Source organism: Saccostrea cucullata, unplaced genomic scaffold (genome assembly GCF_032062105.1).
Source record: "Saccostrea cucullata isolate Sc308-1 unplaced genomic scaffold, CSIRO_AGI_Scuc_v1 ctg7288, whole genome shotgun sequence".
Taxonomy (NCBI): Eukaryota; Metazoa; Mollusca; class Bivalvia; order Ostreida; family Ostreidae; genus Saccostrea; species Saccostrea cuccullata.
In genome coordinates, this window is record NW_026927832.1 from 1 (window position 1) to 24,019 (window position 24,019).

Below are 24,019 nucleotides of genomic sequence, written 5' to 3' on the forward strand. Positions count from 1 at the left end.
TTTTAAAGATTTCCATTGCCCTTTTCATTTTTTAACCATTGAATTTACAAGCAAATTCAAAGAATTGTGGTCCCCCGCTTTCGGTGTCTTTGTGGGTGATATGTCATTTTCATGTAAAAACAAGATGTGTTTGTGAAACACTGATGCCCTAGTATGGCAACATAGCAAAGGTTAAACTTTTCTTATATGCAAATTTAATATACTGATATTTCTTGATATCTCCAAGGTCAAAGGTCAAGGTTATTTGTATCCAATGAAAGGTCCTGCCAAAAAAATAAATATGTGAAATATGGAAGCCCTAGCTCTAACCCTTCAAAAAGTACTGTATGGGCAAGGTCACCAATTTTGAAATGTAGGTCAAACTCCAAGGTCAAAGTCAAAATGTCCGATTTGGTTGTACCCAAAGAAAGGACTTGTCACAAGGATGAAATATGTAAGGTATGAATGCACTAGCCCTAACCTTTTTAAAGTTATAGTCAAGGGTCGCTTTTTAAAAATGGGTCAGTAGTATAAGCATCCTGGATGGGGTGGTCAACTGAGTGCACTTTTGGGGCTGAGGGGATAGGTGGGTCAACAGAGTGCAGCCCCTGTGGGGGATAAGTGGGTCAATTCAGTACATATAATCCCCCTAAATACTGGGGGTGTTTACACTATGTTTACATTGGTACGCTGCTACTACGATTCACAACGCTGCTACTACGATTTTGGCAAATACTCAAGAATTTGATTATGACGTCACTCATTCACAGTGATTTTCCGAAAATGAAAAAACAATAACACACAATAGAAACAAGAACACAGCAATTTTTATTCACAATGAAAAAATACATCAATTTACTTTTTCTTCTTCTGTGCCTTATCGGTCATCAGGGATAGTTTCCTCTTGTGAGTAGTGCTGGGTCCTGGATTCTCTCTGTTTTCTTCCTTTTTTTTCTCTTTTTTGTCTCCTTCTTTCACTAGAGGTTTGGTCTGGTGGGTCCCTGAGATCTTGGGTTCCTGAGGCTTTTTCTCCAGTTTTTGTACTTCTTTGACGAATTGTTGATCCTCCTCATCCTCTGTACACTTATTAGCCCAATGGCCAAAGAGCTAAAACCACGAAGTACAAAAATATGCCCTGTTTCCAAAATGAATAAAATTTTATTCTGTGATAGGTTAGACTTTGTGGGTTATAACATAATTTATTTTTTATTGATTTCTTTTCCAGTTCTCTTTTTATAGTCGTTTGAAATTGGTATTGTTTTCAAGTAAAATCTACATTGTACATGTATAACGTCATGACTTTTGACGTTATTTATACACATGCATATTGTAAGGTATGACGTTTACGTTATTTAAATGAAGGTAATTATATCTACATTATTGGAAGGATCCGCTAAAATAAACCCTACCTAAGAATTTGGGAAATTTTATCATAGGACTGTTAAGAAGTTTTGAATCAAGAGATAAATACATGTAGCTAGCTAGTTTTTGCTTTGATTAAAAAGTGTCTAAATACTGTTATATATTGTCCTGTTAAATCAAAAGCAACTTTTTAAAATGATACATCAAGAGAAATTAGGGGGAAATTATTTACGGTGTAAATATTAGCTGTATCCCAATATTGATTAATTCGTAAAGTCACGAAAAAATGAATATTAAGTGTTCAATCTTTTTTTTTTGGGGGGGGGGGGTGAAATTATAGTAAAGGCAACAGAAGGTTGTTTTATTAAGCGGTTGCTACTTGTGTGATCATTCGAAACATAAGGGCCGTGCGTAATTAACATTACCATGTGTACATGTATATACATGTATTTTTTGCCTATCATGCGTAATTGTATGGACATTTTGTTTAAAATTATCCCTCGAACTTGCTGTACATATGGAAGGATATAATTTTGCCGACGAACCTTCACACGATTTTTATCGTCAAGTGTAATCCCTTGGGTAGAAGCTCTAGGGTAGTGTACATTGCTATGCATACTGGAAATTCATTCGAGATTCATAGTCAAAGACGTTTGACGGCACTTGTTTTGATAAACTGTAAATTGATTACCAAATCTGTAACCGCTTTATTTAAACCTCTTTAAACGCCAACAGATGAACAGGCGCGGATCCAGAATTTTTTTCCAGTCAAAAAAATATACAACTCAGAAATTTCTTCTCATGCAAAAAAAAAAGCAAACAAACAAAACGAATCAACAAAAACCCCCCTCCCCCAATAAACAAAATAAACCCAAATAAACTCCTTTCCCATGTTTCGGATTGTTTCCCCCATCGTCTCAAGACACGGTCTGGAGTCCGCATACAGCTCTTTCTTCCAGAATGGGAGAGTATGGGCATTTTGGTCGTGGTTTGCGACGATGATAGTGTTTTCCCATACATATAAAACCATAACTTTTTATACAAACTCAACACAGATTCCAGGGTTTCAGTGTCATCTAGGAGGGATCCAAGGTCACTTTTACTTAGTTTAGTATAGGTATTTAAAATTCTGCAAATCCCAGTCTCTTCATTTAGATGCGCGCATGGATGAATACCGGGTATACAGACAAAGGAGGTAACGTTTATAAATTACCAATTCCAGGAATTCCTATCAAATCGCTATCATCTCGGGGATAGAGAGAAAAATGTGAAAATTACACATCCTAAATACCAAGCTAGCATATTTTAAAATTATGATCTTTCAAGGCAACGAAATTATACATGCACGAGATAATTCTGATATTCTTGGACACCCCATGTATGAAATAACTGCTGTCATTTTATATAATGTTTGATACCCATTTTGAGCGGAAACTGGAATATATGTAATTCCGTTCAAGTGTAGATCAAGGCCAGTTATATGTTATGCAGTTAAAGATCTATGTTATATTTTTTTAACAATAAAGAAGATTAAAGATCACCCCAGCTGTTGTGATATGTTGTGAGAAAATAAATTACCCTACCTTTTGATCATAATAATCAAGTAATGCAAGTATTTATGAATGAAAACACTCACCCCCCCCCCCCCCCCCCCCCCCCCACCCCCCCGAAACACTATTGAATAGATTTATTTCACTTCGTCAGTTTTTCACTTGTAAAAATAATTTTTTTTTTCGATTGTGTATGTAGGTATAAATTCTCTAGATTTGCCCTTGCATCTACCTCCAACTAACTAACGACCTGTAGCACAGATTACTTATGAAATATTTGGAAAACCTAAGTAAACCTAGGTAAATATTTAAAGCAAAGGGGGCGTTGCAAAAATATTTTATAAATACTGAATTCTAAGACACAACAATACGCTGACATATTTCTGTATTTTATATTTTTACCACATGGAATTATAATTGTTTGAAATATACATGTATATTGATGAAAATATCAGTATACAGTATACATATGTACATACATCGATACCCTCCGTGCGAAGCTAAGCACGGCATCATTAATAAGATTTTGCTTTTGAAGCAGGATGAAAATTTACTTTTCTACACCTGCATAAAATTATTTCAGAAGATTTTGTTTAAAAGTAAAATAGATCGATGGCTGATATACGTATGTAAATTGCGGCTATAATATATAACAGTGCTGACTTTACCTCTCGTAATATTATAAGGAACTTGAAATTGACATATACTCATCCAAGTTCAAGACTTTGTTTCGTGGAATTTCAAACAATTTAAATATCTAAATCCTTCAATTTCGTACATTATTTCTTTTTTTTTATTAATATTTTAGAAGCAAGGTAACACAATATTATTTTGCTTAATCAGACGTGATCATGATATTCCGTTTATACAGTGATGTGGATCCAGAAAGGGGGGGGGGGGGTTCCATTCTTTGAATTTGCTAAAAAGAGTCCCAAATTTTTGTTCTGCTCATGTAGTAACAAATGTAGAAAATCGATTGTGAAAACAAAATTGGATTTACGGGTTCGGAGATTTTAGATTTATTCTCTTTCCTTTGTCAAAAACTTTCAGGTACTAAGTTCATAATTTTTTCCCAGTCTGATGACTGTCCCACTTTTAAAACGATACTACATCCCTGGATCTTTTTACCTTTCTGTAAGCGTACGTTATAACAACTCTATTGCTCTTCAATCCCCCTTTGAAAACAAAATCTAGATCCGAGTCTGTTTCACTTAAGTATTTACAAGTTAGTAATCTAGTAATCATGTAAAGCAGCATTAAGATTTGTCTTTAGAATAACAGTAGTATCCTATAGTTAAATTATTTAAAACGAAGATAGTGTACAGCTTTAAAACGAAAACAGGCGATTGAAAGGGGGTGAAATTGGAGATAATAGAAATAGACCTCTGTTAATAATTTGATGATATCGAGTAAAGTCTAAGTGATTCATCTTGAAAAAAAAAAATCAATTATTTGAAAGAGCACCATCTAAAATAATTAGAGTCTTTATGACGTCACAATTGACGTATATGTATTACTTTTAACGTCATGTTCAAGACTGACGAAGAGAAATGTAACATATGTTTTTTGAGTTTTGAATTCAGATAATATAAATCGAAGATCATGCCTCTCTACAAATATCGTTTCAAACGAACTACTGACTATTTTTTTAAATATATTGTGTGTAATTTTATACCACTATTGTTATATAAACTAAATATTATTGAATGTTTAACAAAACTGGTGAATCTCTGCGACATCAAAATTTAAATGTAAAGTCATATTTCATATTGGCCACACGTGTGAACAACGATGATATTAAGCATGTAGATTCGTATCAGCAGCATTTATACATATGGTAAGTATGAAAGTTGTTCTTGACTGTGACCACACTTAATTTTGGGAAAATCTGTCAAAAAATCGGCATTTTTGAATGTTTTTATGAAACCGTCGCATCTTCAAACCATCGCACGTGCCTAACAGCGCATTATTTATAAAAATGAGTTACGTAAGGAAAAAAAGTAAATTGTCCTCTAATAATTAACGAATAATACCGGCCATGAATAGAAACTCGATTTTTGTGAAAAACACAGGGCCAAATATGATGGTTCGTGGCTTTACCTCTTTCCCGCACTTGTAGCACAAATCTTTCTTGGGGCAATCTGGGGCCCAATGCCCTAAATCTTTGCAGATGTAGCATGGATCCGTCTGTCTAGTTTTCTTTTTTTCTCCCGATTCCCCTTGTCCTTCTTTTTTCTGGTAAGTGCTTCCTCCTCCTCTCATTTTATCTTGCATGTTAGTAACTTTCACTTCTAATTTGGATAATTTGGCACGAATCAAACAAAATTCACTGGCGTTGTAAGTTTTCAGATCAGTCAGCTTGTTTTCATGATGACCCACCTTCTCAGCAATATATTTCAGCGTGTTGTCATGATGTCGCACTTTCTCACCAATATAATTCAGTTTGTTGTTAAGATCACTCACCTTGTTGTTCATATCATTCATCTTGTTGTCAAGAGCGGACAGCATGTTAACAATCCCATCCAGAGTTGTATTTAATAGGCCCATATCTTCTTTATTCGCATATTCTGGAAGATTATACATGCCCAAATCTAATCCCACTGCATCCTGTGACTCTGGCATGGGGGCCCCTACATAACCTTCAGGTGTCACATAGTTGGGGTTGTCTGTAGTATTCATCATTGCTTCTGCCATAATATTTTCACGTCTGTCAAGTTCGAAATGTCAAGCAAGACTGATCGTCAAATCCCAGCTCCGCTTTATATACCTATCTGTTGCATCATCTTTTTTCTACCTGTTGCATCATCTTTTTAATACTTATTGCATCATCTTTTTGATACCTGTTGCATCATCTTTATATATCTATTGCATCATCTTTTTGATACTTGTTGCATCATCTTTTTAATACTTATTGCATCATCTTTTTTTATACCTGTTGCATCACCTGTAAGGGGGACCGTGTGCAAAAAATATATACGATTTACCTACGTTTTATACGGAGGGGGTATAAATGAGAAGAAAAGTCTGATCCTTTCTTCACAATCGACTATCATGTCAACCCTGATACACACTCACTCTCTGATTTTAAATGGGTATGATTGTTTAGTACGATGGGCACAAAACCACCAAGAATCTCTACCCCCGGAGGCAGAACAAGTATTTCAGGAAGCGAGCACTATCATGGAAACCCTTCAAGATTTATGGTTACAATGCCTAACCTTATCACATCATGCAACGACCATGGGGAGACTAGCTACCATACATTTTCTATGTCGACATATGAAAACAATTCTGCCCCAGAAATGGTACGGACTGAACCTGACCCGTTATTTCGGAAAGCCTTACAGTTTCCTGACCTATCCCCAAGCGGGCAAAGTGATTTTATTGTGGCAGGACATAGATGCGATGGAGAAAGTATGTATTCAATACGGAATGAAATACCTGGAAATTTCACACAGGCTAGGAAATCCGTAACTTTTAATACCAGCCTCAATCAAATCTACGAATTACCCCCCTGAGAGACCGGAGAAGTCCCTGGTTGCAATTAGTAGCGGATCGAATAAGATTTCGGAGGAGAATTCGACAGTTAGAAGCATTGTTAGTTTTTAAGAAATAAAATAAAAAATCTCGTAATACTACATCAGTGTTATGTTATTGTATGACGTCATAGATACACTCGGGTTCGGCCTTTCTCCCCCTTTCAATTTTGCTTTGTCACTGTGATGGGGGTTTTTTGGATCACATGACCAAAAGCGATTTTTTTGTGATAACCTATCACAGGTCAGGATTTTTAATCACATGATGGATTATCGATGTTTGCCGCGATATTGCAGTATCGTCTGCTATTGTGTATAAATACAGAGCCTCCGTGGTTTCAGTGTCATTCCTGCCTAGCTGATTTTCCAGAGAAGTAAGAAGTCAGAAGAAAAAAGAAGTAAGAAAGATGACAACCAGCGGAAATTTCTTTTATGAAGATTTATTCCTAATTCCAGGAATATGTTTTGAGAACGTATTAATACTGAGAAGATTAGATAATGGAAGGGAATTGGTACGAATCAATTTGGCTCGATTTCAAGTCAATGACAGTCGTCGACGGAGGGCCCACCCCTACAGACGAGAAGCGCCACCCTCACCCCCGCCACCGCCGCCACCCAGACCAGCTACATCCAGACCAGCTGCACCCAGACCAGCTTCACCCACCCCCCAAAGACAAGCTAGGAACCAGGGGGGGATTCCCCCCTGGGGGTTTGGCGTTTCAACGCGGAATACATTATGCTCTCTTTGTATGATGCCAGAGGAATCTAGCAACTTTCTGTGCGGGCGCTGCCTGCAGCGCCCAGCCTGTGTCTTGTGCGCAGCCGACATAATTGAGCGGAATCTACCATGCCCGTTATGTAGAAATGCGGAGCCCCTGATTCAGCCCCTGACCAGAAGAGTATATAGAGATGAAAATTCGGATTCGGATTCGGACCAGGATTCCTCCAGCATGCAGTCAGGTCAGATAATACAAGTTGGCCATGTAGTCCAGCAGCTGTTGTCTCAGTAAAAGTTACCTGGACGCCCTGAAATCAAAACCAGAGAAAAAACAAAAAAAAACTACAAAACCAGAAAAAACCAAAAAAAACTACAAAACCAACAAAAAATACAAAAAAAGCCCTTTTAAGGGCTACCCAATTGTTTCGAAAAGATGCCTACTTAAACAGTCAATTAAAAAAAAAAAAGAAACATTGTGTTTCTCTCAAGTTATAACACCAGGTCACTTTTTAAAAAAATTTTTATGTCTCCAAGTACGCCGTAATTTTCTATGTAAATTAGGCGGCCATTGCGAATCTCGACAAAGATTTTACCCCAGTGAAAAAGGCTTGTAATCTACCTTGTAGGTCGTTTAAAGTTGTTTCACATTGTTTATAATTGTGATTATGTTATCCCTCACCTATATGTTTAATGTCAGCTATGCTAAATAGCCCATTTCTGTGTAATTTGAGAAAATGTTTTTGTCATGTGCTTAAAGTATGGCCTGCTATTCATGTTGTCGAATCTCCGCAAGATTTTACCCCAGTGAAAAAGGCTTGTAATCTACCGTGTAGGTCGTTTAAAGTTGTTTCACATTGTTTATAATTGTAATTATGTTATCCCTCACCTATATGTTTAATGTCAGCTATGCTAAATAACCCATTTCTGTGTAATTTGAGAAAACGTTTTTGTCATGTGCTGAAAGTATGGCCTGCTATTCATGTCATCATTTAAAAAGTAGATCTTAAATAAAATCTGTCTTTAAAAAATACATTTTTTACAAATGACATTTAATATGATTAGAGTATAGGAATCCATATATATAAGAGATATTATTTTTGTATTACATTTATAAGAGACATTGTCTCATGTAATTTAAATCATAATAACAAAATGGGTTTTATTTTTCTATACAGTCCTCAAACCTGGAAGATATGTTTTTGTTCCTAACCAATCCATTCTCTAAGTGAAGTGAAGCCTGGCTGCTGGTCTTCCTTTGGGGGAAATACACAGTGAAATAACTAACATAAAAACAAAAACAAAACTTGAATCTAAAAAAAAAAAGTTTCAATATCATTTTAATTTATTTAATCATTATTAAGATAATTATTTTAAATGTTTTATATTTTTAAAATGGATAAAAAATAAATCTGATAAGGAAAAATCAATACCATAAAGATAGCAAGTTTTGACTCCAATTACAAATGAATTTCTGAATTTTCCATTAAAATATTTGACATTATATCACAGGGAAAGAAAAACTACTTGAGTGTTTCTACTGACCCCCTCCAGAGATCTGCTTATGAGTGCATGGGATTACAGTGGACCTTCATCTCCGGTTTAAAACAGAGTATGACAGATAAAAAAGGTACTTTTTCTTCTTTATTTTTACATCACATGAAAACACACACAATTAATGATGAAGAATGTACACATGTTTTTCATAAGTGTGTACAAATTGTTCAATATAATGTCTATAATGAATCCAATTTCCTTGGGCTAGTCCACACCCAATCTTGTAAGGAAAAGCATAAGTCTGGTAAGGTAAACTTTCCCCCATTTCTTGTAAACAAGTTTGAAACCATTTCTCTCTGTTTTGTGGGGTATCCTGATAAGTGGAAATTCTTTTAGGTCGGTGACTTGCTTTTCCATAATCCCATTGAGCTAGTAAACAAATGACCACAGGGGTTTGTGAGGGAAACACCTTAATAGTGCCTGGAATTCCTCTATCTTCTTCTACGGCTAAATTTCTAGTCCCTAGAGGTCTGCGAGTGGCATAGAGATTAGCTTGTGGGAATTTCTCTGCAATACTTTGACTCAATCCATGAGCTCTGACTGTTAAACAATTACATTGATGAACAATAGCTTCTACCTCACAGTTGAGTAAATCACCTTGTATCTCCTGGAGACTCATGATGTGAAATGAATCTATTTTTTAAAAACACCCTTGTTTTTATAGAACAACAACAAAGAATTTTTAAACACAAATCTTTATTCAGGTAAATCTACAATCTCTTGGAACTAATTCTTTGTTTCTCACATCAGGTTTTAAAACTCCATATTCTTCATAGTCACCTTGTCTATAAAAAGTTCTTTCCAATTCTGGAGTGCTGTAAGACATCTCAAAACAGGTTAATTTATGAATCTTTCTGTACATGTATCTCCCTTGAACTCTGTTTTTCATTTGAATGAATCCTCTCACATGATGAAGTTTTCCAGTTTCTGGATGCCTTTCTTTTTGTAAGATCAAGTATTGATAATTACTTCCAATGATTTGATCTACATCTTCCTGTCTGCACCCAGGTAAATTAAATATCCAATTATTGGCTATTCTACCTCTGTCTTGTTTTAAGTAAGCAATATATCCATTGCCTGTATTTTCTTTCTGTTTATTTTGATAATGAGCCTTAATATCCTCCAAGAGTTTGTTGTTTGGTCTTATGTTTTCTTTTTCCTCCTGAGGTTTATATTCTAAAGGATGTTCTTCCATCAAGGGAGGTGGTATAAATACTGCAGGATGTTCTACCATCAAGGGAGGTGGTATGATATCTTTTCCTCCCTCCTGTATAAGTAACCATTCAGTTTCCTTTAATCTAGTGTTCTGACTCATTTCTTTACTGGAGGTGTTACCCATAATGAAACCAGTCCACAACTGAGGTGTGTTTTGTACCATGTTTACTATTTATACTGTTTTTTTAGAAATTGTATCTATTTTTTCTCCCCTCAATCTTTAAAAAAAACCCTCAACACTTTTTGTTTTGGTGTTTTGAAAAAAAAAAAATCTATGGTTAAAGGGAGATAACTTATTTTTTAAAAATGACAAAAAACCCACAATTTTTTTTTTTTTTTCTTCATTCTTTATTTTGTAACAACAAACAACAAACAAACAACAACAAACAACTCATTTACAATACATTTTGATAAAAACATTGACATTTTTGTCCATGACCCGTAGGTAATTTATGATAAGTGTTTTTAAACCAATTCGCTACGTATCTGTCCCTTTGTAAAGCCGTACTCTGGTCAAAGGGGAATAGCCACTCGTCGGTTTTCTTTCTTTTCTTGTCTCTTTGATGTAAATAATACACGCAATATTGTCCACACACATCGGTATTCCAGTCTTGATAGCAATACGGATTATAAATCCATTGTTGAGCATGACGCTGGATAAAATCTTGAATTTCTTTTTGTAAGGGAGGAAATCCATAAGAATCGAAATATTCCACCACGGGATTGCTCACATATAGACACACCCAATGTTCTCCAGGTCGATCTTGAGGATCCGTATTGACCACCACAGCTTTTTCTCCAGGTTTTAATTGATCCGGTAATAAATCTACAGGATACACGCCTCCAAAAGAACTCTTGAATTCTCTGGATAAGACTTCTCTCAATTGTCCCGTATCCATTAGTAATCAATGCTCACTTCTCTCTGTTTGTTAATTTCTAATAAGTTATCGAATTCTGCATACACCACACAATTGATGGTGTTAACCGTATTGTTGGTAAACTGCACTTCTACTCTCAGATTTCCTGTTTCTATGATATGGAATTTATCCGATTGCGCTTCTTGATCTTTAGTGAAATCCCAGCCCCATAGAGTGTAGCCGCTTTTATACTCTTCTAGGGTGATGTCCGGAGCCCAATCTTCTCCTAATTTCCCCAGAGCTTGATACAGACTGAGATAGGATCTCAGATATAAATCGTCGTTGAAATGAGGTTCAAAACAACGAGTACTCATGGTCTCTCCGTTGATACTGACATCTAATTTCTTGATCCCAAAGTTTTGGAAATGAAAGGGATTTTTAGTTTTATCTCCGTTAAAGGCCGCATTCTCCACAAAGCCTAAAATGAGACGTTTAGGCATCTGACCTTGAAACAGATGATCCGTAATCTTAGACTGGGTCCCTATGGGAATGGTAAAGGTTTTCACTTCCACTCTTCTCAAGGGATATTTGGCTCTGTGGGTATTCAAACTCTGATTAATGGTATTCATCATGACTGCTGTGGGTTTGACTTTTCTCACCCACAAGATCATACTCAATATTTTCACTTTTCCTGTACTTCCTCCTTTGATCATCATGTAGAAAGAGGGTCTAGCTCGATTAAATCGCAAACGGACGTCCACTCCATTAGGTAGAAATCGATCTTGTTGAAACAAATCCAAATGTAAAGTATCCAGCAAACTGATTTTCTTACTGTCAGCAATAGCTTGGTGTCTTTCTCGGAATCCTTCGTTTTTAGAATTGGCCGGTAACGCTGTGAGGATGGGTTCGTTAATGGTCACCGTGTCGGCCCCACCATTTGCACCCGGAGTTACATCAAAGGTTTTATTTTGAGCTAGACCAAGAGCCTCTATCCCCACTTCGTCCATGTGTCCTGCCGTATCTTTTTCCCACAGACTACAGGCCCTGGTCTGTGTCTTTAAAGTTCTGGGTCGGTAAGACAATAATTTCTCCAGATAAGCTTTGTAAGGATAGGTATCCGTCCCCGGAGTCACTATTTTTCCATTCAGACTGACATCGATTTCCGTAAACATGGAATGTAAGATATTATTCACGGGACTGGAAGTGCTGTTCGCCCCAGTCAGATTACTTCCATCGTCTTTGGTAAATTTACATACCATTTGAACATAAGTTTGAGATAAATCCAGATAGTGATCTCCTTGTCCTTTAATTTCAAATTCGATGGGAGCGGTGTCGGAATCTAAAGTACTGGAAATGGGGTAATATTCTTCCCATTTCGAGTCTTCTAAAGCAATATTAGTCGGAGGGACTTGAAACAATTCTAAATTGTTCATCCCACACGCACAGGAATCGGGCTGTAACATGATGTGTCTACTAGGATTCAGTTTTCACAAATGAACCTTCTGTTCCCTGGACTGTCCTATTTATACTCTCTCTCTCTCTCTCAGTCAAACACATCTAAATGACGTTTTCTTTTAGGAATTCCTCCTTGTTTTTTCCTTTTTCTCTTAGGACCCCCTCGGGCTAACAGGATTCTTCCTCTCCCTGTTTGCTTTCTTCTTTTTCTTCTTCTTCTTCCTTGACCTGTTTGTCCTTTTTTCTTCTTTTTCTTTCTAAAGGGTAAAGAGACTCCTCGATTGAAAGCAAATAGACCTGTATTTTTGGCCGCATTGAGTCCGTGGGTTAAAAGAGCATTTCTGATGTTTTTTCTTTTTCCCACCACATCTCTGCCTATCTTCACTCCGGCCATGAGGGCTTGTTGTTTCCCATGTTGGAGTAAATCTTTGACAAATCCTCGACCTTTTTGTAACCCCATGGCTAACTCGGCCGCTTCTTTGAGAGTCAAACCTGAGTCTGTGCCTGGTAGGGGTATGTTAGGGACTGCTGCCGAGAGGAAGTTTAAAAAATTTCCTCCTTTTTGAGGTTTCATGTGAGTTAAAATCCTACCCAATTTGAGTAATCCTGTAAGAGGAGTTCCCGATAGATTATCCAAGGGAAGGGCTCCCGCCAATCCAGAGATGATAGAACCTACTGCTCCGCCTTTTTGACGTAATAAACCTTTATGATAAGTCCAACTGTGTCCTCTTTGTCTCAGTAATCCGGGATGATACTGCATGGTTCATGTCTCTTGTTCAACTGACCTTTATATCCTCGGGGGACTTCCTTTTATACCCTTTTACGGCTGAATACAATACAGACAGCAGACCAGACAAGCCACCACACCCAATAAGATGGAACACAATAACGGTACATTCATCTCAGTAGACTTTTCTGAAATGAAGTTTCACCACTGATTTGCCACTTACAAAGGGCATGGGAGTCCCTAAAGGAGTCATGATGTGAATCTCAATGGTATCGAAATGTTTTTTACTTAGTTTCAAATATTCCGCTCGAATGGGTTCCCATTTGGCTTGTTTTGAATCCTCCAAATGAAATGTACAAGGCACCACTCTTAAGAGTTTCAAGGCATTGGAGCCTACCGTCTGGGGTTGAATCAAGTCACAATAGACATACATGGATTTCAGATTTTCATATAAATCCACAGTACTGTTTCCCAAGTAACTAATGTTGATCCATTTGGTCATGTTTTCTGTATCGTTCTGAAGAAATACTTTCTGACCGTCCATGCCTAGCTTATAAGCTAGGGATGTGGGGAAACGAATGCATAAGGGAGTAAGCATTTTTTCATTGATTTCATACATCACTCGATCATAGGTCTCGTAATATACTAATTTCATAGATTTTTCTTCATTTCCATCACCAAGGGTTTTCCATATTTTTTTCAATGATCTCTCTAGTCCTAGACTTATTTCCTCTGTTAAGGCCTTGGGGTGAGTGTAAGGCCCGGGTCTGAAGTGAATTCGTCTAATTTCCATCTTGCTATCTAGTTCAACGAGTGCAGGCCGTTTAGTATGGGCCCAATCGAGCAGTACAGGACATTGACGTAATGGCATTGGGTCTAAGGTTTTCATTTTAAATCTGCCATAAACATTGGGGTTTTTGATATGGCGAGCAAAAGACTGAGGGACCAGGATGTCAAAATAAGCCTCCTTTTCTGTAATGTTTTTCAATGAATTGGGATACATCATTTCTGTTAAAGCCACTTCCCATTCTCCGTCGGTTAAATCTAGGGATTGTGGTAATAAGGTTTTAAATTGAGCGGTCGTATTGCTAGAAAAAGAGGCCATAGACCCATCACTGGGTAAAGTCATGTAAAACCCACTGCTCTCGGCCATGTTCAATCTAAGACTGAGACTCTAGACCTTAAGACCTTTGTATTTATAACAACACTTTTTTAAAATTCAAAACATTTATTCAAAAAATTTACACATCTATTTCTTCTTCTTCGTCTTCTGATGATCGGTCCTCAATCACTCGAGTCAACAAATGTCCTTTCTTTTCCACCGAGTCTTTAATCTGGGAAAAGGGGATGCGACAATACAAGTACTCTGTAGGACAATAATGAGGTGGAAACGTCAGTCCTTTTTTCTCCATCTTGAAATAATATTTCAGACAATCTCCAATGTCCGAGTACCATGAACTTTCATTCTGAATGGTGTTGATGGGTGTCAGTCGATTCCTTTGAGTACAAGTAACCCATTTGAATTGCTGATAATGTTGGTTGATTTTCACCCTCACTCTAGATCCTGTTGGAGGATAGGGAATTTTCATTCTTTTTTCCAACCACACATTCTCCAGGTAATAGCCTGGATGATTTTCAAAGAAATCCATGATGGCTCCTATTTTAGTTTTCATCCACCCTCCTTGCATGTACATACACTGACTAATGGGACTCTCACAATACCAACGATACTGCATCTTTGAAACAAAAAACACGTCTGACTTGTTCAGTGTCCTTTTTCAGAATGAGAGAGGGTTTTGTTATATACCTCTTGATAAAACCTTTCATCTATTTTATTTTATTTTTTTTTTTTTTTTTTATTTTTTTATATTTTAATTTTTTAAAAACAAACAAACAAACAAAACAACAAAGAATTTTTAAACACAAATTTTTATTCAAGTCAAAATATACAAAAAAATGATTTTATTGTCCTTCATATCGGCATAAGGGGCATTTCTTGTAGGAAGTCTCAAAGAGTTTCTTCACACACTTTTCACAACACGGATATTGCCGGCATTGTCCGCATTTCCATTTTCCTCGAGTCTTTTCCTGGCAGCACATCATACATTCTTTCAAAGGTCTGTTCCTGGTCATTTTCACCCATCGGGGAGGCGGTATGTTCTCAATTCCTTTCTTCCAGATGAAATATTTCAGGCACCAGCTACAACCACAAGTCTCCATGGAAGGGGGGTCATCTACCATCCAGTGTGGCATAGGTTCTCTACATTTACTACATCCCCAGTACCAATCAACAACTTCTCCCGCATCGTTGTAGCCGACGTATTTATGTATCTCTTTCGTCTTCTCATTGCAGTGATAACATATTGTTTTTTCTACATCAATCCAATAGATAATTCTCCACACAAAAGACATGATGGCTAAATAATGAGTGCAGGGTACTCCCAGCTCCGCTTTATATACCTTTACTGTTGCATCATCTTTTAGACCTGTTGCTTTTTATACCTGTAAAGCATCCGTGTGCAAAAAATTAGGGGGCTGTGCATCAATACGATAGACCTATTTTTTTTATGCTGACTACACAGGTATATACTTGCATCAAATCTTTATGATCATCTATTGACATCATCTTTTTTATATAGATTGCATCTGTTTGTGTATATACGTTTGTTGCATCATGTGTATATAGTGAAAAATAACAACACTAGAATTTTTGGGGTTTTTTTTCTTTTATTTTATTGATTAATAACAAGAACAAGAACAAGAACATCATTATAATAACAAACATTCAAAACTTCTCTTCAGTTCTTTTTGTATGGGAAAAGGTCTCCTCATGTACAAATAGTCTGTTTCACAAGCACAGTCCATGATATCGTATCCTTTTAGGATCACTTTCTTGCCATAGTCTTTTATACAATCTCCAGCTTTTTTCATCCATTTTCCTTGAATCCAAGTCTTCTCGGGTCCCTCTCTTCGGTGAGCCAAGACGTAATTGACTTTCCATTTAAATTCTTCATATTTAGGTGAATCTGGGTCCTATTAAGAGCATCTGATTGCTTCTTTGGTGGTCCGGTAACTTGAATCTCTTATACAGGTAGATTTCATTGAGACCTGTTTGTCCTGGATTCTTATCAAAGAAATCTTGAATACATGTCTCTTTGTTTTTCATCCATTCTCCTTTGTGACTAGTCCCTTCAGGTTCTACTATTTTCCAACGATACTCTGAGCTTAAAAAATCCATGATGTGTGTGCTCTGTCCCTCACTCAGATCAGAAATGATCCTCTTAGGGTTATGGTGTCTCCTTTTTATAGGGTGTATCTATTTTTAGATTCCGGGATTAACTGGGTGAATTGGTCTTCTTGACCCTAGGGGTTTGATGTATCATGGTAGGACTAGGCATGATGTAACACACCGAAGAACTCACACAGACCATCCAATATTCTCGATTAGAATCGTGTAAAGCTAACATGACCACACTGGTGATGATGAGGGAAATACAAATGAATAATTGTGCAAAATACACAATTTCTTCTCGAGGAATATTCTCTCCACAACATTTCCAATGAGGTGTTATTTGATGAGATCCGTTTGGGGAATCCATGAATCGAAACTAGGGGGATATCCTTTCCACCGGACTTTGACTTCTTGAATGATTTTCTTCCCGACTCGTCGCTTTTTATACCCCAAGATTTCCTCTACTTCGTACACGTCGTCTTTTTTAATGATCTGTTGTAATTCTTTCTCGTAAAAAGTCCCTTCTAATTCCTCTTGGTTATAATCTTGTACTCGATACACGTAAGGATACCGACCGGGGACTCGTCGAGCAATGGTAAATATTTCCGTGGTCCAGTTCGGTAAATATCCTTTTTCAAAAGTGCGTTTAGCTTTACTGATGCGCACTTTATCTCCTGTTTTAAACTTGGGGGGTTTTTTGGTTTTAGGTGATGATTCTTCCCCATATAAAGTTTTCCAGACTTTTAACACATTCGAGGGCTTCACTTGAGCTGGGGTTCTTTGGATACTGCGATGATAGGTATGATTGTAAGCATACACTAAATCCGGTAAGATCTCTAAATACCGTCTGGTTTTATTCCGAGTGAAATATCGCCACATGCGTGCTTTGAGGGTTCTCTGAAATCGTTCCACGATACTGGCTTTGGTGTCCGTATTGCGAGTGGTAAAGAAATGAATGGATTTAAACGCCTGTAAGAATTCTCGATTGGTAAATTCTTTGCCTTGATCCGATTGAATGCGGACGGGACGTCGACCGTCTTGTCGGAAAATCTCTTGTAATCCTCGAATCATTTCTTTCCCCGTTTTCTGTTTTAAAGGCACCACCCATGCATATTTAGATAAGACGTCAATGGCACACAATAAAAAGGTATAACCGTCATTATGTTTCTTTAAACTGGACACATCCGCTAAATCTAATTGCCATTGTTCGTCTATATCCGTCACTCTGGTCTGTTGTCTCCGGAATTTTCTATGAATGGGTTTATGTAAGGTATAGGTATCTTGCTCTTTTAACCATTCTCTTATGGTGTTCAAAGAAATCTTATGCCCCAGACTTTTGACCTGACGATACAAAGTCTGTATGCCTCCATACCCTCTCTTAGGATCGTAATAAATCTCTGTTAAAATGTCTTCTACTCCCTTCTTCTTCTTCTTCTTCATTTCTTAGGCAATGATAGCCAATTTTCGTCGATTTGTTCTAATTTCTTCTTCTTGGGCTTTTAATTGCTTTTGGGCTCGATAGGGACTATATTTAGGTGTGAATTTTTTTAACACCCTTGATCTTGCCTCTACAGGTCGACTAATAGGGGTCAAAAAAGAAGAGGAAGCATCCTGAAATCCGCTCTCTTCCTCTTCGTCGTCGTCGTCGTCACTCAAAGCCCCTTTAGGAGTACTGATTTTTCCTGGTTTCTGCATGGCTTTTATAAGGTCTCGATTTTGCAAGTAAGTCATGGGAGTACGGGTCTCTTTTAAAGCTTGAGCAAATTCATTTAATCCTTTAGGCACCGGACGATTTTTCAAGGATCTGGTTCTCATGTTTTCGGCCATTATATCCACAATGTTAGAATCGGGTACTTTTTGACCTCGATAACTGATTTCTCCGTCTTTATCCCAAGTCAAGACGTTGGTTTTCTTTAAATGATTTAATAATAATTCAGCTTTTCTTTGCATGGGTTTATTCACACTTTGAATGATTTGTTGATCGATCTCGGGATCTGAGGCTGCTAGTGGTGGTGCTGCTACTGCTGGAGCTGCTGCTGCTGCTGCGGGGGCTGGGGCTGCTGGTGCTGCTGGGGCTAAGGGTGCAGGGGTTTTTTTGGTAGTCGTTGGCTCTCTCGCTTGTTGTAAATAATTCCTATACCGATGAAGTTCTTGACCGTATAAAGCCACTTTTTCTTCTGGAGTTAAATCTTCACGTCTGGTAATCTGGTCCAATTCTTGACCTATACTCAGAGTAGATTGAAATTCCGGAGGTTTGGGGAGTTTACCTTTGAGTTCATTCAACAGAACTTCAGGTACTAACACCATTTTACGACTCATTTTTGTATCTTGTTGTTCCTCTTCTTTTTAATGGCTTTATAGACAGAATGTCCGGCATCCAACAGTAAAGGTGCTGCTGAGATTAAAAGGGGTAAAATACCTCCTCCTTTTTGTTGTACTAATAAAGCTCGTCTTTTCTGTATGGATTGGGGTCGGACCAGTCTCCTTAAGATGTGTTTCTTTGGAGCTAGTTTTCGTTTCTGAGCCGAATTGAGAGGTAACACCCCTTTTAATAGGTTGTAGACGATCTCACAAATTTTCAGAATACAATCTCCAGAACAATGTTTTAAAATCCCCGTTTTTAAAGACGAGGAATAGTGAGGGTCCGATAACACTCTTAAAAGAGGGGCATGCGCTCTTAATCGCGTACAACATCCCTTTTTCTTCTTGGCCATCTTTGAAAACAATGAAGTGAAGTCTCTCATGTCACTCCCTTTTATAGTGTCTTAAGGAGGGGCATATCCTCCGTGTTTGTCGCTCTCGTGTTTATCTCTCGCTTTCTCCCTGACATAAATTTTTCCACAATATCGACATTTATATCTCAGGCCTTTAGGTAGTTGAGGGGTGGAGGCCGTCAAGGGTTGAAAACGTGTGATTTTAGGGACATGAATGGGAACTTTAATTCCAGGGGAGGAAGAGGAGGAGGAGGGAATGCCCACATTCACTCGAGGAAACACTTCTAAATCACTGGCTCTTTGACTGCCTATGGGTCCCATAGCACGATCCATTCTCAGTTCTGCTTGTTTCTTGAGCAATTCTCCTATGGTCTTTTGTCTTTGTTCCTTAAAATACTGATTGATTTCGTTTTTTAAACTTTCGGGCATGGCTTTACGTTGAGCTAGAGTTTGAGGAGCAGATTTTTGCCTTTTCGCTGTTTTCTTGGGTGGGGCTTTTTTCTTCTTGGGAGGGGCTTTTCTCTTCTTCTTCTTTTCTCTGCTCTTTTGAGCTGCTCCTCCGACACGGACCATCCAATCCGGAAACACTCTTTGTTTCTTATTATCGACTCTTACCACTACACTCTTTAAACGACGAACCCGCCGTTTTTTAGGACTATTCCATTTAAATAAATGACGAATGATGACTCCACCTAGAAATCCAGCACCTCCGCGTTTTAAAATAGCTGTTTTTCTGTCTTCATCACTGGCCGATTGATCGGCAATGATCTTTAAATCTTGACGATGATTATTAATAAACTTTTGGGTCTGTTTATTGATAGGTAAGACCCCTTTCATTAAATTGCGAGCTCCCATGGCAAACCAATTCAATAAGGCTTTACGCCCTAATTCGATTAAATGGGCTCGCTTCGCGGGATCTCGTTCCCGCTGTAAACGTCGTAAGGTTCTCACTAATTTACTCTTGGCTGATGGAGCCATGATGAGATTGAAATGAACAATGACTCAGAAGAGTGTGAAACACTTTTATTTATACTCTTGAGGCATGTGTACAGTCAACATTTCAAACATTCGACTTCTCAATCGGTATTGGTCTGGGGTCTGGGGACTCAAGTCCACGAGAAGATATCCGTGAGGTATCTGGGTGGCTTCTTGATAAGCAGACATCAAATGAGGTAAAGCTAGCTGACGACTCAATACACTGATCTGAGATTTGTCTCTGGGATTTTTGAATAAGACTAAATAATGAGCATTCAAACTAATGGTGCGATGAGAAGCAGCTCGATCAAATAAATTCTGAGTGATGTAAATCACACTGGTATTCCGATGATGCGCTTTACGGGTAAACCAATCCACAATAGATTCGATGGCTTTTCCTCCCATCATGTCGTCAAAAATGAGTAAATGGGGCACACTCAAATTGGCTACTAATTTCTCGTCGTCTTCTGGAATATTTCGGATGAAAGATACTTTATCTTTTAAAGAAGTGTAAGCGGGTTGCCATTCCCGATAACACCAGACGATTTTTTCGGGCCTGGGGGTGATCCAGTCTAGATTGTTCACTAATGTCTTGACGAATTCTGTTTTGCCCGATTTCGAGGGTCCAGCAACCACCATGGTAAACTCGTGTTTCAATTGAAAAGAAGGGAGGGGTGTCTCCTCGGAATACATGTTGATCAATGAAGGAAAAGTTGGGTTCAGGGTCTTATTTATAGTTAACACAGAAATAGGCGTTTGGACTGTTGAATCTCGCCTCGACAGATGGGGCAAAACTGAAAGGAAGGAGCACACAAAGCACAGCAGCATACGTGTCCGCAAGGTAGAAAAACGATTTGTAATTCCTCGTCTAAACAAATGTGACATTTTCCTCGAGCCTGGACGTCTGGTTGTGGGTTCAGTAGAGGTTTGATCTCAGGTAAAGGTTTATATCCCTGTTGTTCTAAACACGTAATAAACACATTCATCACCCACCCTCGTCCCTTATACAGATTGATGTAAGAACAATTGGGGTTCCAATAAGCATGTTCTACACAAGGATCGTCCTCGGGATCCCAATTAGAAAAAGTAAATCCACAATGAAAACAGGTAGCGCTATCTTTCACTCCCCTGTAGTAAAGCCCGGCTCGAGCTAGGTCTGGTATTTTTCCTAAGAGAGGTTCTGGCCATCCCTGCTCAAAAGTAGCTTCTCTCTTTGAGAGCCGAGCATACTGGGGATAACGCATGGGTTGATCTAACAATTTCTCAGTCATGACTGAACTTTTGATTTGTATTGCCCCCCTTTTTATAGGGAAGAAGAAAAACAACAATTCAATTTTTTATTTGTAATAACAAACAAACAAACATATCAACATATCAATAACCATAAGGTAAAGTGTTATAAGAGGGTAACAATTGTCTCTTATCATATACAATTCTATACTTTTTCTCTAATGGTTTGGTCACGAGCTCATGATCACGAGTCCTCTGGATTTTGTCGGGATAAGGGACTGTGACTTCCTCTATTTCTCCTTTGAGCATTTTTTCTAAAGTCTCTAGGGACACGATCTGGGAGGTACGATGGTTGAGAGTGATTCCTTTGACTTTAAGGGTCTCGGTTCCTTTGTCCGTCCGGTAACCATAATTTTTAGGGCCTGCCGACATGAATTTGATGATGTGATCCCCGTCTAATTCGTCGGTCCATTCTCCTAAACTATTGCCCAAAGTAGGATTAAAAGCTCCTTCTATATGTTGGTAAATGATACTGTCCGTATCGAAATAAAGGACCCGATCTCCTAAAGGTTGTAAAGTCTCGTAGAGGTGTAAGCGGGCATGCGCGGTAGTAAAACAAGCCAGGACCACGTTTCCAAAGGGACATTCTTCGACGAATTCCTGTTTGTCTTGATAATTCACTAGCATCTTGTCTTCATTGGGGTTCTCTTTATTGACTAAGAGTTGCATGCCCTTGATGTCGAGAGTCGAATCTTGTAAGAGTTGTTGTAATTCCTCTTCTTCGTCCAAGTATCTGGTTTTGGGTAATAACAACCGTTGAGCAAATTTTCCCCACAGACAATTTAAAAAGAGTTTAGCAATGGTTCTTCTCACTGGATTCTTCTCGATACTGAGAATGTCCATCATGAATCCTTCTTTGTATAACACTTGTCGAATGTAATCTTGTTCTTGTTCTGAGGTCTTACAGTCGGGGGGAAATCCGGACGCTTCCTGTTTGATCTTGAGGAAGGTATCGATGTAAGATCTGAATAAATCTTGTCTGCTTTCTTTAAAATGCCATACTTCGTAGATTCGATCTAAGGTATATCCCATGTCCAGGGCTTTATGTAATTCGGTCGTCACCCAAGTACCCGTGAGACTACGTTCCTGGTCGGTGTGTGGACATCGATCTTGAGACGTAGAGTCCTGTCGTTCGGCACACGTGCGACATAAGGGAAATAATAACTTGCCTCCCGTCCGATAAGGTAATACGGGGTGATAGAGGTCTCGGGGAGGTAAGACCCGACAGTGAATGAGACCGAAATAATTTCTCACGTCCTGGAACTCGTCTGTGATGATCTCGGGATGCCCTACGGGAAAAGGCTTGTGTTTCAACACGTAAGGGTATAGGGAACAAACGTCCACGTATCTCATGTCCCCTTCCTCACAATATAATCGGGTGGCATTGGTCCGACCTCCGTACAGGGCTTCTCGAGGTTTCAAAGGATCCGGAATGTCCAGGTTTCCTACAAATTGCTGTAAATTCTCATCTTTTTGCACTTGCTGATCGAAATCGTGCTCCCAGATACTACGGACGGTATACCCCATGTCTTCTAAATCGCCAGTCCTTCTGAGGGTTTCTTCGTGTAATTGCTGGTAAGTAAATTGGGTCCGATGAGGATGAGTTTCGGTCTGTAAACTGGGATAGCAGGTGGGGCATCCGTGCCAATAGCACCCGTAAAATTCGTAGACGGTGCGAGTCGCTTCCTGGTATCCGTCGACGGTATAATTTCCGATCTGGACTTCGCCCCCGTTTCTGGCATGTTGTATGTGACATCCAGTCTGTTGACTCATCCAGGTGAGCCACCGACAGGCTTTAGCCGAATATTGTCGTGCCGGTTGATACCCGAGGTTCGGAATGATGGCTATGGTGTCTTCAGGCATGAATTGTCGACGGTAGGCTAAATTAGCAGCACTGGCAAAAGTGATGGATTCCTGGAAAGGGTCCACATTGACCAAACTCTTGAGGGTGGCTCTAAACTGTGCACAGCATCGGCGTAAAATGTCGACGTCCGAGACACAATACCCTACAAACTCTTTCTGGAAATCAAACACTTTTCCCCTCTGTTGGTCGTACCATTCAAAAAAAGCTTTTCGTCCACTGGTAGACATTTCGTCCGGTTTGTAGAAAGCTGCCGGTGGATAAGGTCCTACGTAATTCTGGTTCTGTTCCGTATTGAAAAAGTGGGGGAAATAGCCTTTCTTCAATTCGTCGAATCCGAAAGCGGAGGGCATCTTGGCTAATGCAAACGGTAAGAAACTATACGAGTCGATGAATTTCAGTCCGCATATTTCCATGTATAAGATCTTACTGCCGGTCATGATGACGTTAGGTTTCAGGCAAGAGGAATGCACCAGGTGATTCAAAATGAACTGTCCGTCGTAGCCTTTGAAGTTATGGGCGATGATAATGGCCTCGTCGTGTACTAAAGTGGAATTCTTAGTACCTGTAGTGGGTTGTAATAACCAGTCCATGAACTTCTTTAAGGTGTCTGGTCCTTGAAATAGGTGCTGACGGGGTCCCATGTGTTGACAATGAGGACAGGGTTGGTCTATGGGTAAGTGACTGCAATGTTGACAGACGCGGTGTGCCACACACAGATTAGGGATGTGAATGCCGGTTTCCTGAGTGCATTCGAAATCGAAATAGATGTAAAACTCTAAGGTCCCTTTCCCCTTCTTCTTCTTCTTGGGCTTCTGTTGTACGTAGCACTGATGATCGGTATCGACGATTTTCTTACAGATCTTACACTGTTTCTGTCCTCCGCACTTGTGATGAGGGAATAATTTCTTAGGTATCCAAGACTGACACTTCTCGCATTGTTCCATTAAATTGCAGACAGTAGTGGTGGTCTTCTTACTATGGGGTTTTAAAT

General features: G+C 38.7%; 2 protein-coding genes across 2 annotated transcripts; both read right to left on the reverse strand.

The window, feature by feature from the left end:
- Positions 1–10,812: 10,812 nt before the first annotated feature.
- On the reverse strand, positions 10,813–12,986 carry LOC134275629 (uncharacterized protein F54H12.2-like). The gene is made up of 2 exons (XM_062757898.1): positions 12,591–12,986; positions 10,813–12,225 (listed from the first exon to the last, which is right to left on the reverse strand). The coding sequence occupies exons 1-2, from the start codon at positions 12,984–12,986 to the stop codon at positions 10,813–10,815; spliced, it is 1,809 nt and encodes a 602-aa protein (XP_062613882.1).
- Positions 12,987–21,248: 8,262 nt separating this feature from the next.
- Positions 21,249–23,378, reverse strand: LOC134275630 (uncharacterized). The gene is made up of 2 exons (XM_062757899.1): positions 21,978–23,378; positions 21,249–21,836 (listed from the first exon to the last, which is right to left on the reverse strand). Exons 1-2 carry the CDS (start codon positions 23,376–23,378, stop codon positions 21,249–21,251), a joined length of 1,989 nt encoding a protein of 662 aa, XP_062613883.1.
- Positions 23,379–24,019: the final 641 nt, after the last annotated feature.

Coding starts and splice junctions, on each gene's coding strand:
- LOC134275630 (XM_062757899.1), bottom strand. CDS start 23,378: ATGCCCTCCGCTTTCGGATTCGACGAATTGAAGAAAGGCTATTTCCCC. Junction 21,837..21,977: donor TCAGTATCGAGAAGAATCCA/GTGAGAAGAACC, acceptor CTCGACATCAAG/GGCATGCAACTCTTAGTCAA.
- LOC134275629 (XM_062757898.1), bottom strand. CDS start 12,986: ATGCAGTATCATCCCGGATTACTGAGACAAAGAGGACACAGTTGGACT. Junction 12,226..12,590: donor TGAAGATAGGCAGAGATGTG/GTGGGAAAAAGA, acceptor ATCATGTTACAG/CCCGATTCCTGTGCGTGTGG.